The sequence below is a fragment of the Aricia agestis genome, chromosome 4 (genome assembly GCF_905147365.1).
Source record: "Aricia agestis chromosome 4, ilAriAges1.1, whole genome shotgun sequence".
Lineage (NCBI taxonomy): Eukaryota > Metazoa > Arthropoda > Insecta > Lepidoptera > Lycaenidae > Aricia > Aricia agestis.
Genome location: NC_056409.1, coordinates 16715154 through 16734029, shown reverse-complemented (window position 1 = coordinate 16734029; position 18876 = coordinate 16715154). Strand labels below are relative to the sequence as shown.

At 39.6% G+C, this 18876-nt stretch overlaps 1 protein-coding gene across 2 annotated transcripts; it reads right to left on the bottom strand.

Annotated features, from left to right (window-relative positions):
* Positions 1–576: 576 nt before the first annotated feature.
* On the bottom strand, positions 577–16335 carry LOC121725843 (proteasome activator complex subunit 4-like). Of its 2 annotated transcripts, XM_042112959.1 has the most exons (24): positions 15874–16335; positions 14232–14372; positions 14041–14157; positions 13711–13839; positions 13443–13487; positions 12999–13209; positions 12516–12669; positions 12053–12230; positions 10538–11959; positions 9872–10046; positions 9143–9415; positions 8500–8762; positions 7956–8201; positions 7364–7608; positions 6887–7014; positions 6269–6457; positions 5633–5828; positions 4604–4794; positions 3776–3894; positions 3204–3337; positions 2426–2577; positions 1722–1908; positions 1152–1519; positions 577–988 (listed from the first exon to the last, which is right to left on the bottom strand). In XM_042112959.1, the coding sequence occupies exons 1-24, from the start codon at positions 16101–16103 to the stop codon at positions 614–616; spliced, it is 5868 nt and encodes a 1955-aa protein (XP_041968893.1). In that variant the 5' UTR covers positions 16104–16335; the 3' UTR covers positions 577–613. The 2 variants fall into 2 exon arrangements, with proteins under 2 accessions (XP_041968893.1, XP_041968894.1); XM_042112960.1 differs by lacking the exon at positions 13711–13839.
* Positions 16336–18876: the final 2541 nt, after the last annotated feature.

Here is an 18876-nt window from a genome sequence, read left to right as displayed (position 1 = left end):
GAAAAAACATATTTAATTGATGCCTTTTTATTATTTGATTCGTAAAAATCTACACATTTCACATAGTAGATTGTTACAAATAATTAAAAATAAATTGTCACAAAAATAAAGATATTTTATAGTAGATTTATAAATATACATACCTACATAGGTTCACAGATGTTACAAGCCATATATAAACAAATGCACAAAATAAAAATAAATTTTATAAATTCTAACTTTACACATTGAGGTATTTAGAAATACAAAGTTGTCACTGATGGAAGCCAAGCAACAAAAAAATTGCTGTTGTTATGTGCAAGCCTAATATTAGATTTTTCATTATTATCATTCTTCTCTATGAAAAAAGTTTCTTTACCCATAATATATTTACAACTAAAAATAACAATATAATTTTTTTATAAAATGGCAAAAATTAATAATTTGTGGCTGGTAACTTTGTAGTTTATTTATGCCTTCACCTTTATATATCGATGATTATTGCAATCAGCGGTTACTTCGAATAAACAAGTCAATATGTATGGCCATCACCGGATAATGCACCAGTATCCCTAATAGGTTATCTCTAAATTTTTAACATGTACAAGGTTCCTATAGCACGATTCAACAGACCTTATGCACAATACGAGGGCGGCGCTGTCAAGTCCGCTAACAGATCTAGTTCCTCCTCGGTCAGCTGCTCCCGGTGTTTGGGCCAATCGTCCTGGTGCGTCCGCCTGAAGTCAGCTAGCGCCTTACGGATGGTGGCAGGTATGGGATCGGGCGCGCTTGTGTGCTTGGCCAGCTCCGCCAGAATGTTTCCCAGCTTGGGCCCAATGCTGTACGGCCGCGATGACAGGTACGCGCACAGACCTAGCACCCCACAGTGCCTCTCCACTAACTCCTTGGAGCGACAACTCCTCTTGAACAGCTTGATGGTGTTGTCCTCGTCGGGGAGCGCTCGACAGTGCATCAGCCCTGTCAGCAGCTCCGCGGCCGACTGTCGCACCTGCAAGGATTTTTTTTTAAAGAAATATTTTTTTTAATAAAGAAAAAACAATCTCCTATTGAAATCGAAATGAATAGACATGCACACACAGGCACGTCAAATTTATAACATTTTGATGGGGGTTAAAAATGAAAACTAAATCGTCACATCGGGCGACATTCACCTCGACTCTGGAGTCTCTCATTAGCTTTAAGGCGAAACGTTCCGCCCGGATGGCTCGGTCAGGTCTATCACATAGGAGAGGTAGCGCGTAGAACAGCAGCGGCTGGGCGAAGTCAAGGCACGCGAGGCGCGCCCACCACGACTTCTCGTCCGCGAGATTCTCGAGGACATCTAGACCTCTGTCGAAGGCTGCACTGGAGTGGTGCGCCAAGCACAGACTGCCGAGGAATCCGCCAGCAGCTCGAGGCAGCTCCTCGTTCTGCGGAGCCCCCCTCGACGCCAAGGCGCAGGCGATGGGAAGTAACTCGTACTGAGTCTCGATGTTCCCATTGACGGCTCGGATGATTAAGCCCAGGCAACATCGCAGAACTGAAAATATAATTTCGAACACTCGAAAAACATTTTTCTTAATACCAATTTTTAGCGACCAAAATTTACATATTAAGATTTTGAAAACGAGGCAAACTTCCTCGTAACTTTTAATATTAAACTTTAGAGTTTGCCTGATTAAACGCCTTTAAATTACTGCATGTTGTTCTATCTAAAACAATGTATTTTTATATTAACTGACCTGTGGTAAGCAGATTGAGTGCGTGCGCATGCGTACAAGGTGATGCGTCGCCGGCTAGTCGCAGCGCGGTGTGCAGGCGGTCCGATAGCTTGTCCGCCCCCGCGCCGGCGCCACCTGCGCCGCACACGCCCCGCCCCACCGCCCCCGCGCCGCACACGCTTCGCTCCTCCTCCTCGCCTTCATCTGTCTGCACGCAAAATAGACGACTTTTAGACAATAAAAACGAGAAAAATTTGCGCTGGAATTAGGAAATTACGAGAGAACTGTATACATTTTTACGCAAAAAAGCTATCCTAAGTTCTTTTTCCGACTCTCTAAGTATATTCATACTGAATTGAATGTAAATTGGACATTGGTTTAGCTGTTTTAGGGAGATCTCAGACGACAGACTTTTTGTGCGACCGCGCGGCGCGGCCATGCCGACTGTATGGGCGCCGCAGACTCGATCGCACAAAAAGTCTGTCGTCTGCGATCTCCCTTAAGCGTCAACAGACAGACACACATCCTTTTACGCCTTTACAGGATTGAAACATATCCTTTTAACTTTTAAGACAAAAACAGAGGAAGGTTCCTTGCGTTCTAGGCCAGACGTGTATGCGGTATAGTATTATAATTTACAATATACTTGTGAACAGACATATCGTATCATCTTGTGAATGCAAGGAGAAACATTTTGAGGCTTATAAGGCAGTAGTGTAGAGTACCTGAGGCGCTGTAGTGTCCGTGTTGGTCGCAGCTGGCAGGTGCGCGACGTGCACGCGCGGCGGCGGCGCCACCCCGCACACCTCGCCCGCCACGCCCCCGGACACGCCCGCGCGACCCGCCCCGCCGCCGGGAAGCGACGCGCTCGCGATCACTGAATATAAAAGAAAATTAATGTATGTATTTTAAATAATCTGATATATAAAATTCTCGTGTCACAGTGTTTGTTCGCGAACTGCTCCAAAACGGCTCAACCGATTTAAATGAAATTTTGAATGTACCATCGAGGAAATAGATTCCTAGGCAGTAAACAGACCAACGTCTTTTGGTTGGATCATGTCAATTCAATGTTAATTAATAGCTTTGTCCACACTGTACCTTATTCTGTTCGTCAATGGCATGCGTTATAGCGCAGTCAACCGCGAACGTGAGGCATGCCCTTTGACCGTATCCAAAAAACAAAAATGGCAATGTTGGCGTTGCGTTCGTTTGATTGAATGATTGATTATTGAATGCGTTAAAACGAAAGTTGAATGAAAGAAGATGACGAAAATTGAAGACGAAAGCGCATAGTATGGACATAGCTATTGTGATCTGGCTGGGGCTGACGTATCGCGACCAAACTACGTAGGTCCGCCATCTCATCATCATAAAATAGGTTTTTACTTTTTATCTCCTTATAACAACAATAAAAAGTACATATTTTATTAACAAAAGTTAGTCGCTAAGGTTCTTATTTAGTTTACAGCACAGAATGAGTGATTGTAAGTATCTACGTACCGATATCTCCGTTTTCGTCGTAGAGGGCAGCAAATTTGGGAATGACGGAAGCAAGAAAATCTTTTAGTCGCGGGTTCGGTCCACTCTCGCCGCCCGGGAATGTGAGTTCAGTGTCAAATATCGTCATCAGTAAACTGAAAATATAATCTTTGTTTATTACAACCAAATAAGTCTAAAAGCAAACAAAACTAGCACAAATTTAAATAAAGAAAAAACACTAATTTAACTAAGTAAACATATTCTTCGTACGTTTATCATAACTTGTTTTAGAGCAAAACTTGCATTCATTTTTATTATCAAACAAATTTTTGTTACCACAACAATGACGAGGACAGATCATTGTATACCATATTCATTGTGTAACTAATTTTATAATTAAGAGGTAACCCCTCTTATTAACCGGTTAAAGTATTAACCTAGTAAGAGCGGGAGTGTGCGAACACATAACTGCGAGTTCGCAAATCGCATCATATCGCAAATATCTGCGACAAAATTTATAATAAAAATGACATTGCGATGCGATGCGAATTCGCACTTATGTGTGGGCGCCCTAAACTAAAAAGAAATGTTACCTTCCAACAGTCTCTCGAACGTTCTGGTAGGGGTGTTGTATGAAGTCCGTAGCCTCGAGCGTCTTCAGTAGTTCCGCCGCGAGCGGGGCCAGCCGCCACGATAGTGAACTAAACGCTCCCTGTTTTAACAAAAAACACAATTAATATTATGAATTAAATCTAAGAATTTCTTAATACAACTATGACAAAGTGTTTTTTCAACTGTTGATTTATGAGTCATGGACTGTCATTTAACCTGTATTTTACTAAAGTACCTGTAGCGCGGAACAGCCTCGCACGTATAAGGAAGGAGCCGTCCGCATCAGTGTCGGGTGTATGATGCAGCGCGGACTCCCCTGACACTTTGTGTGCCTTATATCCCATACATATATGATAGTAATACCTCGATCGTGGGAATCGCGGACACAATAGATTTTATAGTCCGCGCGGAACTAGTTGGCCGCGCCTTAGGTATGTGAGTGGTGGGACGGTTTTTGACAGTTCCTGGCTAGTTAAGATAAAAAGCACATAACAAAGGAAATAATATTTAAAGTGCATATGTTTTTTAAAAGACAGAAAGCCGATGTCAATAGTTTAGAATATAAAACTGATCAATTTTCTTTAATTTACTCTTTTCAATAATTAAATAATGTTATTGTTCACGATATCGCGAGATTGGTCGTCACTGTCTAATCTCATGTGCGTTGCGAGCAGCAAGCAACCCGCCCCCACACCCTTGTCCCTACCTAAGGCGCGGCCAACTAGTTCCGCGCGGACTATAGATAGCCGGGTGCCGTTTGGGGATTGATGGGACTTTGAAAATACTGCTAAAATAATTAACATAACTACCTGTAGTGCAAACAGCCTCGCACATATTAGGAATGAGCCGTCCGCATCAGTGTCGGGTGTATCACGCGGCGCGCTCGCCCGCAGTAGCGCCGCCAGGGCGGGCGCGGCGCGGCGCGGACACAGCCGCTCCACGCCCGTAGCTACACATGTACCCCACTCCTCCATTGTCTCCGGCGTTACTGAGTTAAGACCTGTCAAAGAAACGTGATCGAACAATCAAAATAATAAAAAGTGATGAGTTTAGTAACTATTTGACGACATTAGAACCAGAGTAAATGAAGTGACGTTTTGGGACAAGTGGAGTGTTATTTTGTTCTAATATATAGTTTTAGCCATAAAGTTAATATACCTAGCGGAATAGAGCAACAATCTCGAGCTGTCAAACGAAACCAAAATTGGTTTTCATCTGTGTGAAAAATATGTGTGCGTATACACTTACACAAGCATGATGGAACATGAATTTTATGAGATTAAATTGTCAACGTGCGGCACGTGTCGACTGGACGTCAAAAAAAGAGTGATGCTGTCATGTATCACACGTGTCTTTTTACCACGCAGTGTTACTGATAGTGACATCTCTCTTGCTCAGGCCTTTGTTTTTTTATTCCGCTAGGTATATTAACTTTATGGTTTTAGCACTCCAATGCGGCTTACTCCGAGAAAACGAGACTCAAAAATGTTGTTGTGTAAAGTCTACTTTGGAAACAAACTCTATAACGAAGGATTTTTTTTAAATTGGTTAACAAACGGCGGAGTAATCGTTGAACAAACATTCATCCCCTATTTTTTACTTGCCAAAGGGCAATACTTTTTTAAAACTTTGATCCTTCCTTTCAAGTTGAGAGTTTCAACCCCCCTTTTCTAATTCAAAAGTAGCCTTAATCTTTTCACTTTAAATCTATTTATTAAAGGAAACCGCATCAAATCTGTTGTGTATTTATAAAGATAGAAGCATACATTGGAGCAGACAAGAAAGAGACTATGTTTTATACTATGTAGTGTTCTGTGTTAGTAATGCACATTACACACCTATGGTGAGCGTTCGCAGCGCTGCATCCATCATATCAGTAGCGGCGCGGTGCGGGTGGTGTCGGGGCGCGGTGAGCGCGGCCGTCGTGATCTCCGCCGCGAAACGCTGCGACGCCTCCTCCCGCAGCGCCGCGTGGCGCTCCGCAGCGCGCAGGAAACGTTCCGCTACACGCATGCCGAAGTGGGCGAATACCATCTGTACGTCATAATATTAATGTAAATAGTAATACCTCTTGAAGTTCATTTCCATAACTATAATTTAATCGTGTACTGGGACATACATAATCATAAATAAACGAATTTAATTAAGCACTATTAATAATGGCAGCAAGATTGAAGAGCAAGATAACTGACAGAATATTCAGTTGGACACTGCATCAGATAGCTGAGAGATAAAATATTATTTTACCATGATAAAAATACTATGAAAGAAATTGATTTATGGGTAGCTTGTAGATCTGCGAAATTTGGTTGAGATATGTCAAGTAAATGTTAATCGTGACCTGTTTCCTGGGTTTGACATAGCCCGACCAAATTACGTAGGTCCACCATCTGCGTATTGATCAATTTCTGATGGCACCATAAAACAAGGATTACCGAAGGCTATTATGACCTAATTAGCTACATAATACATACCTTGAACACGATATAGCGTATTCCGTTGAACTTGTCCTTCCCTTTCTTCTCCTCAACAGTCAGGAACGACACAAGTTTGTCTACATTTGCCTCGTCGCTGAAGAAGTCGAATATGTGCTGTTCCTCCTCTGTCATCTTCTCCCGGGGCAAGTCTATCGCTAGATCTTGCTCACTAGGCGGTGAAGTCACCTAAAAATAAGTTAATGAGTGACGATAAAATTAATCGGCAAAAATAATGGTCGCTTTAGAGTTTAGATCTTAATAATTTAATTTTTAAGGTCATATATTTACTACAGTGTGTTAGTGTAAACACCGTTATCCTTCAAACCATCAAATGAGCCCATCAAAATGAACAACTTTTTCTATGAGAACAATGCTGGGAACTAAAAAAAAATGCCGTCTTCATGCCCAAACGGATGCCCGGATCGGCAATTTGTATGGGTATGAAGACGGATTTTTTTGAGTTCCTATAGTTTCCATTATACTATAGTTGTTTCAATTATGTAAACAAAAGTTTTTTTGTATCTGTAATCTAAATATAGCAGTTACTTTCAACTCTAACGTTTAAAATAAAGATAATATTTTTGCAGTTAGTATTTTAAGAAAATTGTAACTTGCTTTGATTGTCTTGGGCCACGCGTAGAATCCGTAGTAAGGATGTCGTAGCCACGGTTTGTTCCAATCTTCTTCAGTGACTGTCTCACTATCTTTATGCCACATCGACCACTCCAAGTCTTTTCTATATCCTGTAAACAGAATTATGAAATTAGTCATTTATCCTAATTTGCGTATTGCTTCAATATTATATTTTTTCCAATAAGAGAAACATTAATAAGTCCATGTTAAATTTCGTTTTGCGAGAAAGGGATAAATAGAAATCAGATATTTTTTCGTCACTATTCAGTCCAATATATTACATAATATTGTTTTACATTAACCCATCAAGCCTCATAAGGACACTGATGACCGCGACAACAATAGAATAACAATAGATTTCCAAGAATCCGCGATCGAAGGATAGTGATTTTTTTATTGAGAAACAAATTTCAGACCAGCAGTACTACACGATATTTGTCTGGCGATGGCAATACTTACCAGGAACAGGCGTCTCGGGGCGGGTCACTCCCGCGATCTCATAAGGGTCAGCGTCCACCTTCTTGATCTTGCGTTTCTGTTGCTTGAGGACGTATAGTGTGAGGTTGGTTGCGGCGCGACGCACGGCGATGTCGTCGTGTATAAGCAATCGTAGGATGAGACGCACGGCGCGCGCGGGGAACGAAGTTTGCGGTTGCGGAAGGAACATCAGCATCTGTGCCGCTAGCTCTAGGCGACGCCATTGCCTATATAAAATTGAGGTTATGTTACGTAAAAATTAATATGATTTTAATCCTCTGTGAAAATAGTTGGGTGTTATAATTATGTTTGATGTATCTGTCCGTCGCATCCTAGTATCCAAACGGGTGGCCTAATTTGAATCTATGTTTTTTAAATTCAAAAGCTGATACAATTCATCATCACCAGCTCACTTACTGTTGGATAACATTTTTTTTTAATTTTTCAATTTATTATATAAGTGCATTTTGCTAACTAATAAAATGTCATAAATTTTTTTGATCATTTGATTGATCTACGTCTATTTGATGATTATACTGACGAATTTACGTACCACATTATTTAAATTACTTACACATTAGAAGATTCAGCTACACTAACAATTTCATTGACGAGGTCCAAGTAGGCGTTTTCCATTCTGTCTGAGTACGCCTTCTCTATGTCCACAGCCTTAGCTATCTGTTGTGTGAACACCGGGTCGGTCCGGTCAGCCTCCTTCAACAGCAATTTAGCAGCATCTATGGCTGATTGCGTCATGGTGAGACGAGTGTTCATCGTCATGAAACACCGGTGTATAGCTTCCGTTATAGCTTGTTCTAGTCTGGGAAAATATTCAAATACGTTTGATTCTACAGACTAGAAAATATGTTTAATTAGTGGTAATAATTTATTTGTATTTTTTATCTGTATCTATCCTATAAATTAATCATTTTAGGTTTGCATTGAAAATGCTCCAGTGAATCGATTCTCATAAAATTTGACACATATTACAGTAGACTATGGAAAGGACATAATTTTATACGACTTATTGTTTTAGAAAATCCTCTCTTTGCGCCCTTGACGTCGTGAGCATCTCAACTAGTATATTTTTTTAATTTAGACTATCTCACTTCACTTACCTGATTATACTCGGCTTCTCGCTCAATGGTGACTTCAGCACAGCGGGCCAAAGAGCCTTGACGGCCTCCCAGTCCGGTTTAGTCACGATGGGCCCAGCTTTGGGCCCCAGCATGAGGAACAAGGCACCTTTGCGTCGGGAATGCCACTCCTCTCCTTCCCCGCTCTCGGAGATTAGGTCCACGACTTTGTCTACTAGAGCCCGATACGAGTACGGGTAGTGGTTTAATATCCAGTATATCCTTAGTTGAGCTAGTACACGCACCTGGTAATAGATATATAAAATTATTTACCTTCCTAGCAATAAACATATTTAACCGCGGACCACAGGTTGGGAAACACTGCGATAGCCAATAACATTACATTGTAAAGTGACAAGGACACGGACATAACATCCATTGTGCAACTATTTACATAAGTAAGCGGGTTAGTTCAGAATTGTCAGTCGTGAAAATGTCCTTAGAGTGGAGAACGATAAGGCATACCGCATAAGTTAAGACTATTCAAAGTTACATCTTTTGTTAGTACTTCAAATATGTTTTCTTACATGTTTATTCTTCTTTTTTACATTAGCATCATATTTCTCGTTGTTATTATCTGGCTCAAACATCATCAAAATTTGCTTCAATATTATCTAATACTCACCGAGCTATACGTGTTGATAGCTAAGTCGAGCAGCGCCAGTAACGCGCGATGCACAGTAAGCGGTAATCCTGCATCGCACATCAGTTCCAATCTTGCATCCTCTTGCAGTCTCGCGCCGTCCGCGAGTACTACACGCAGTCGGGCCGTTCCCTCCCCCTCCGCCTCCCGCCCGCCACGCCCCTCGAGCGAGCGCTCTAGTACGCCGAACGAGCGGAGACGCGTCTCGTAGCCGGGACTCGCCCGCATACGTGTTACTACTACGCGCTCCCATGCCTGGATATGAGAGAGAGAGATAGATATAATGTAAATGTTTCCCTATTTCATGTCAGAAGTTTTAATGCTTTTTGAAAAAGAAAGAGATAAGTTATATAAATAAGTGCGCATCAGAACAAAGAGTTTGTTAGGGCCTGTTTTACCACCTTCTGATAACGTGCTATTTACAACGTTTTTGACAGATTCTCTGTACTTGATCTGTCAAGTTAATTGGTGGATAGTCTATTCGTCACTTATCAGGAAGTGGTGAAACAGGCCCTTATTCTTGCAAACAAATAAAAGCAAAGTAAGATAACATAACAACTTGTAGAAAACCATGTTTTTTGTATTATATGGCCTACTTCTGGATGTTGAAGCATTCTAATGGATCTAAAAGACTACCTGTTGACTCTTGAACGGATATACAGATAGTATCGTAAGATGAAAATTATCAAATATATAAAAAAAATTACAAACCAAAATAAGCAGCTCCAAGCCTTTAGTATCATCAGTCTTGTCTTGCAACATGCGGTCTTGTACTTTGAGCAGTAGCTCGGTGAGGGCTACCCTCATGTTCTCTCCGTCTAGCGTTATAGAGTATGGCGTTCCCCGAGCGAGAGGGAACGTTGTAGCTGGGACTTGAGACTCGAAGCTGGAATTATTTCTATTTTCATTACTAGTTGACGCCCGCAACCCCTTTGCGCCGAAATTTGTTTATCGCGCGGGAATCGTACAGTTTTCCGGGACTCAAAGTATCTCCATACAAAATTTCAGCAAAGTCGGTCAGCGGTTTGGGCGTGAATAGGTAACAGAAAGACAGACAGACAGACACACTTTCGCATTTATAATATTAGTATGGATTATTATTTTAACTTTTAAACTAATATTTTAAATAGGAAAGGTTTATTTGCATTTAATAGGCTCCTAAACTATTAGATTCATTTTATGAAATTATGCACAGAATATATAGAGTAAACAACGGCGAAGGGCACATACTATTTTTTATTCCAAGAAAATATAATATAAAGGCAAAATTTTTTCAACATTATTATCACATGCTAAACATTCTACGTAAAAATTGTTTTATTAATAAAATTTTATGTATAATGATGTGAATTTCCTACGTTATAAGGTTATACTTACAAAGTAATTGGCGTATCGTCCGGCTGAGGCAGGAAATTGCTGCACGAGGTGACTGCGTTTATAATGTGGAAGCACCTTAACCGGCGGTCCCGGCACATACTCCTCTCCCCGCTCAGCCACTGCTTCAACCTTTCCACTTCCGGCTTGAGGTACCTATCCGACAGCATCTGAGCGCAGGCTGCTTCCTCAGCATTGGGCACGTGCCATTTTAGATTGGCATCCTTCAGCATGCATCCACTTCCCCATTCCCTGACTGGAAGCCATTTTTCTGGGGCTGTATTGTAGTCATTCGACGAGCTTCTCCACTCGTTTAAATCGATGCGGGACAGACTCGCGAACAGCTGGTTGAGGACCTTGCAGGCTCGGTTTAAGGAGTAACTGGAGTGAAGCTTGAGTATTCGATCCATGACCGGCAGGATCTGAGGCATATACTTCAGGAGCACCGTTCCATCGCAGTCTACTACATTGCGCAGTAGGACTATTCTGTAGACGAGGTCTCGAGAGGGATTCTCCTCTTTTAGAGCCTCATCCGTAGACACTAGCTCCTGCAATTCCTCGCACAATTTGGGCACGAATGCTGCTAGAGTGGATTCAGCGTCGACTCGCGCAAAAGATCTTAAAAGCAGCCCGACCATGCTCCCCGACACGTTGGTTTCGAACGTGGATTCCGTCGCGAAAGCCTTGAATTTCCTGAGCGCCTCCTTGAATATTTTCGGGGAACTTTGCATAAGGACAGATGTCGCCGCGGCCGAAATCGCCGTTTCCATGACGGCATCGGTCTTGCTTCGCACCAGATCGGTATCCTTCGTGTCCAAACGTACCTGCTCGTGGACGCTTGACTCTATAATAACGAACAGCCTATCTAGGAATATGAGTATGAAGTCTTCGAACTGCGCCGTCGACTCGCAGACTAGTAGCTCCGTTTCTGTCAGGTCCTGCCAGTGCTCGTGCGCGGAGCTGCAGTCTATGAACTGGATCATGTCGCTGAATATGAATATGAAGTGGAGCGTCACTAGGGTCTTCTTCATGTCGTTGGGGTCGAGACCGGGGAGAACGGCCATCAGGAGTGGGACAACGTGGGTCGGGCCCTCGGGATAGTTCGCGTGGGGGCCGCGCAGCATGGGACGAGCGACCGCCCCCACTGCGGACATGGCTGCAGTCACTCTATGGGGCTCAGTCAGTGACGTCAACGAAGTCTTCAGTCTGTCCACGAGTGGTGGTACAACAATGTCAGGTCTAAGTATGGCCAAGTTCTGCAGCGCCACGGAAATGTCGAGGGTGCCGCTCCGGTTGTTCACGGCTTGGAGAGTAGGCTCCAGTACGATCGAGACAAACTCCGTTATATCCTCGTCCCGCAGCTTGTAATCTTCCCTAGTTTTCGGGTAATGTTTTTTGAAATTCTTCTCGCGCTCCCGACGCACCCTAAAATTGTTTAAAATAGTTTGATTTTTTCTCTAAAATCTAAATCATATAAAATCTTTTTCGACGCTTCAATCTGTCATTTAAAAGTCTTACCTGCTTAGAAACTCTTTAGTCAACTTTCGCAGGAGGTCTCTGAGTTTGAAGGACCATCTGCCCGAGTTGGCGCTGTGCAGGTAGCTCTCTATGCCTCCAAGGAATGACCTCAGATGTTTCAGAACCACTCCATCGGGGTTGATAGTGCAAGCGATCCATGTGGCCATGTGTTTGATGCCTATTAGATACATAAGCGATTATACTTCCATTCCTTACAGAACGTAGACGACGTGAAATATCGAAGTACATATTTGAGAAAGGCAAGATAACATCTGAAATAACGTATAATATGTTTTGCCGTGCTCAGAAACTTGGATAGCACGATGCAGGATTGTGGCGCTAGTTGAGGTTGCCGCCACAAGTTTATTCGACAGGGCGCGACTATTTATTTATGTATATATCGTAAAGATTTCGTATTAAATATAAAGAAATAGTATTTTCTTTTTTTAAGTGGATGTCTTACCAAGAGGCTGATTTCTAGCATACTGCATGTCTTTGTAGCTAACGGGTAGGTTGAGGGCGTGTAGGAACCTCATGAACATTTTCGGCACATGCGGAGTCCAGTCCACCGCGCCAGGGTTCCTCTTGGCTAGCCCAGCGAACAGTGACAGCAGGTCCTGAAATGTTCAAAGAAAACAATATTTACACAAAGATACACTTTGCAATGTTTTGTCTTCAGTCATAAACAGTCAAGGGTTTCAGTCATAAAACACGGTGTTTAAGCATTGTGCAATAATATATTTATTAGTAAGGTGGGATTTCCAAAGTCCGTAATCGTTAATGCTAGTATAAAATCCGATCTTAAGACGACATTCTTTTTTTTTATTTAAGAAAGAGTACTTAACATAATATTGTCTTTTAATTTAATTGCTTGGCTTGATAGTCGTCTTAAGTTTGGATCTTCTAGTATGATATATAATATGACGAATGACTGTAAATCACTTACAGATGTCCCACAGTGGGCGTTATAGCATGTGTCCCACAGCGTCATGATCTTGTCGAACCACAGCTCGTGGCCGTGGGCGGCGAGGCTCAGCGGCAGGCCGACCGGGATGAACGTCGCTAATATCGTGATCACCTCCCCGTCCGCCGCCCACGGGTTAACTCGAGGCAGAAGTTCTTCTAGTATCTCCTTAGTTGCTTCCAACTCGAAGTATCTAGAAAAATGTTTATTTACCTTAAAGGGTTTTGCGCAAAATTTCCAGAAAAATTGTGTATTTAAATGAAGGTTTAGATTCAAATTATTGGATAGCAATTGAATTTCGACTCTCTGTAATATTGCTTATTTACTGTGTATTATGTACTCGGGAACTATAAAAATTACTCCTATGTAACTAGCCAGGTCAGTACTATTATTATATAGTTCTCAATTGGGCACAAAAATACTTACGACTGAGCACTTCGAACCAGCATTGTGTATGTACTCTCTAAGGACCTGTAAATAAATTAATCATAATAAAGTTCTGTCCAAAACAAACATATCACACATGCACCAACAACCACCACAATGTGTGCTGATATTTACATAGATTTTGGTAAATAAAGACCATATGGCAACACCGATGACAGTCCAGAATATCCCAAATGAATGATAGACCAGGAGCCTGCCACCAAAACTAAGCACAACTCGTTAACATTGCTATAATAAATATCTTTACATCGGACACTCTGTGTCATCCGGTTTCTGCAGCCCAAATAATGCAAGCATACTGTCGAGACCAGATCCGGACATATATTTTTTAATCATGTTTATCATAACTCCCTCTTGACTCTCAGTTCTCTTTCGCCTAAAGAAAACATTGTATATTGATTACCCTTATCGTAAAATACCTGGTTGAAGTGAATGCTATATTCATTACACATTAATTGTAAAATTATAAGTTCTTTTTTACAATTTTGTAAGCATAGCTTGCAGTAGTTATTCTTAAAAGGGAACATATTAAATACATATGATGTTAGTGGTAAAGGTCATTAGAAGAAAAACTTACGTGTGGTAGTGAAACAATCCCAGAGCTGAAGAATTTTTATGAAATAATTTTATTCCAAGTTCATAAAGTGGACGCCAAGGCAATGTCAGTTCTTTTGGAGAAATAAGATCCTTTTTCCTACAAAAAAATCAGCAAATGTATAAAAATAGACATTAATAACAATAAATAAAATTTTGAAAAATAAATATTACCTTGTGAGCATCAAAAATAGTGTTGCAAATTTATTGATTTTATTTGGTTCTAGATCTGGGATAAGCAACAATTCATAGGTCAATTTCACAAAGCTTATATGATCTTCTTTACCGAATTTAAATCCATATATTCTTAGATACCTGAAACAATAAGAAAAATGTTAGTCCTTTCCATGTGTTAAATCAGTCAGAATATTAGGTCCATAGAGAGAAAAAATATCATAGTGAAACATCTATATTATCATATATTATGATATTACATTTTGCCCAGTCTATTTGTTTGCTCCTTATTGGATCATTGTATTAGTATACAACCTGGACATATAATATGTGAACTCAGCTAGTATGCCATAGCTCAGCACATCAAGTTATAGTCTGTCCAGAAAGACTAGATGCAGTACACAATTTTCTAAACATAATCACCCTAAAAAGGTATTTTTTTAGGGTTCCGTAGTTTCTCTTTGTATTTCCACAGAGAATGCTTATATACACTTTAAATACTATCACCTTGCACATTTTTATCGGGATTTAATAAGGTTTTCATATTTTTTATGTGATTTCAAAATTGTGTACAGCATCTACTCTTTTTGACAAGCTATAAGTCTACAGATATTTAAAATATAGATAAATTTTGATCAGAAAATAAAATCGCTTATTATTATATATATCTTGAAATTCAATGTATTTAAAATATGTTTTTAGCAAAAGAGCAAAACAGTTTATTGTAGCCATGCAAATCAAGATTTTTATTTAGCTGTCCCAGTGAACTTTGTGTCACTTTAAAACCTTTCCTGGACTTCTACGAATATTTTAAGACTAAAATCAGCCCAATTCGTTCAGCCGTTTTTGAGTATCAGCGCGACTAACATATTTGAAAATCCATTTTTATATATAAAAGAAGATTTTATGTAAAGATTAAAAAGAGCAATTTCTGCGATTTCACTAAGCTTTTCACATAAACTTAGCATTAGAAGAATCCTATAAAATCAGTTTACTTCATTTTCATCAAGTCATGATTATCATAAAATTTGCATGAGTCAGTGTGAACATAAGGCATGATAATAAAAAAGACAAAGTACTTTGAATACTGAATAATATTTGAATATTTAGCAAAGGAACTTCTCTATCATATTATATTGACTTTTATTGTATCATTGTGTTATTTTAGTAGCAGTAGGTGATTGAAAATAATGTTCTATGTTGTGACTTCTTAGAAGTGATTATTGTTATATGAATGACCTCATCATAGCTTAAGCATCAAAGTTGCAGATGCATTAGCTAATTATTTCATAATAGTACAAGCATAAATAATATTTTATCAAACAAATTATTCATTTTCTTAGATAACAATGAACACATGGTCTTTATGATAATAGTGCATTACAGCATACCAATGTCAGATGCATCATTAAGGAAGTTCTGGGTTACAGCCAGATACTTATTATTACATGAAATGCTGCCAAAGGTTAACATGAAATTAAAACAATTGTGTCTAGGTGATGGAGATTGGAGTGGATACAGCTTGTCCATGATCTTTCAAATACTTTGTAGACAGTAAATCAGTTAAAAAGAAATGTTAATAACAAGCTGGAGAGGAAGTACTGTAATTTGTATGTTTTGTAAATGTAAATAAAAGTATTACTTCATAAGTCTAGACGTCCAAACTCCGCATGCTGGCTTCATTTCTCGAAGCATGACGGATTTGGCCAGGTTTGTTTTGACCTGTTCGAGGAACACCTGGGATTCTTCATCGAGCTTGTCAGCATATGGTGTTAAGTGATTCGTCAATATTTCCTTCTGGGGCTTGAAACCCAGAGCCTTTATTCTTTCTGGAGTGTTCACCAACTCCTCAAACTCATCGTCTTGTAACATTTCGATGGCTATTTATCCTTTCTTCACTTTAAAGAATATGTTTATTATTGATGACTGACACACTCGATATCAACAGCTTTCCACATGACCGCTCCGAGTATATTGAATTGTATGTGTTAATATTGTGTCGACACTGCTAAGGAACACTGTAATATTGATAATAAATACGAAATATCATTTATTTTCCACAAATAATTACGTTTCACACAATTGACATTTGTAACAAGACTGCAATGTCATTCTCATTTACAACTGTCAAAAAGTGCATTTTTTTTTCTTATTATATATGGCAGTTCGGCTATTTAACCATGGCCAGTGTCGAGTATATTATGGCGGGAAAACAATATTCTATAATATTTCTTTTCAATTTTCAACATCGTTTTTCTATTTTTGTCAGGCATAGATAAAGTATAGTATAGATGTAGTCTTAGCCCGTCATCGCGTGGCCATTTTGTGCTTATTTTCATACAAGTAGTGTGCGTTTATTTTCTGGAATATTTCTATTTGTCGATTATTTCGAAGCACATTACGATACACAAAAGAAAGTCAATTATAGTTTGTGCGTTATAAGATGATATGGGTGACACATTATAATTGGCAATAGTAGGGAAGTTACCTAAGAAAATTAATCGATAATTTAAAAATATCGAATCACTTCGTAAAGGAATTGCAATCGAAATTATCGATTTCGTACTGACGTTTCAGAGTGGCGCTGGCGATTTAAAATGGCCGCCCTTTTTATCGATTTGATTTCGATTCAACAGTGTCAATGTTAAGTAGTTTAATAGTTATTAGGAAAATAAGTAACGCAAGATGAAAAACTATATTCTGTGTACATACCAAATGTCATTACAATAGAAGGACAACCACAGACTAGAGACTTGACAATCTAACTTTTTAAGTTTGACACTAGTTGTCTATACTTTACAGTCAATCTCTATTGGCATAAGTTCCATTTCATGCATCTGACATTTTTCAAATATTTTCGTAACAATAATTTTCACAGTTAAAATTTATAATTTTATATTAATAAGTTAGCATTTAGCATCTATTCATTTTTTTTCATTTACAATTATAGGAAACATTTGTTTTTGTAGATGGAATATAATTTATTACATTTAGATTTTTTTGTTTTCTTGTAAAAAAAACCCGTAGCAAGGAATATGAGAAGTGTCACCCATATCATCTTGAAACGCACAAACTATACCGTTGTGGCGGTACCCACAATTCACCTAACATTCCTGCATCGCGCTATCGAAGTTTTCTGAGCGCGTCGGTATATATGTCGTAGGATGATTTGATAAAACCGTGTTTTCGCGAAATCCCTAGAATTTTCGCGAAAATTCGATTTATCAAATCATCCTACGATGTCGTAGGATGATTTGATAAATCGAATTTTCGCGAAAATTCTAGGGATTTCGCGAAAACACGGATTTATCAAATCATCCTACGACATATATACGACAGCTGAAATGTATCACGTGGAATCCGGCCTGACCGAGCATAACACCTCGCTCGGTCGGAAGATCTTTAATAAAACTTTCGATGGAGTTTTGGAGGGAACACAAAATAGCACGTTTCTGGATATTGCATCACTTTCCTACACTTGTGCACGATAACGAATATCTAATAGTTAATATCCTACCAATAATACACATTAAAACGTTAAAAACTCAGGTAACACATTTTTTTAGAAAATAATACAAAAAGTAAAAACACTGTAACATCCAAACAACATCACTCTTTCACATTCCCGGCAAAACTCCAAAAAGTGCTAATGTCATTTAAAGGCTCCCGCACACAGGCGCGTAAGGCCGCGTTTCCACTGAAGCGGAGCGGAGCTTAGCGGCGCCGAATTGACCAATCACATGCTCGAAATCTTCGCTCTGCTTCGCTGTCATTCCGCTGAAATAGCACGATTGGTCAATTCGGGCACCGCTCCGCTCCGCTTCAGTGGAAACGCAGCCTTATTATCGCTCGATAATAATTAATAACGCATGCAGTATTGCGATAATGCGTCCCGATTCCTTGCACACAGCTGCGTTTTTATGGTCCGATATATTTTCTTACCAGAGAGCGCCGCGCCGCGCCGAGACGGCAATATTATACCATCTCTCTCAGGTATGCAAGAAAATTGCGTTATTGCGATATACTTCCATTGCGGCGTTATTATCGCAGCAGTGTGTAACTACTAACTACATGACCATCCCAACCGCAATAACGCATGCGTTATTATAGACCGATAATAACGCGCCTGTAAGTCTTAGCTCAGCCGCCTTAACTCCTACGTCCGTATTTTTTGTTTATGAGCGCAGTATAATTGTGTATATGTCGCAGCCGACTGGTTTAAATAGCCGTTCAATCAAACAGCTAGCCCTTTGACTGAACGATTTGATTGAATGGCGTTGTTCTGTCAAAGAGCTAGCTGTTTGATTAAACGGCTATTTAGACCAGTCGGCTGCGACATATATATAAATATAAGACCCCTCACTTCTAAAAATAATAATTGAGACCAATAAGTCATGTTCATAGGCTCGATCCAATCACGAATCTCTGGGATTCAAATATTATACTTATCATCAGAAGATGATCTTAATTATATTTCATACATGGTTTGAAGGGGGCTTACTAAATCGTTAAGCTAACAATTAACAAATAAAGGGGTTAAAAATAAAATGTTAGAAAATAAATAGTTGTTTATATTTTATTACATTCTTTTTACAGTGCGAATATTATAAATACAAAATATCAAATGCATAATATTCGTATATTG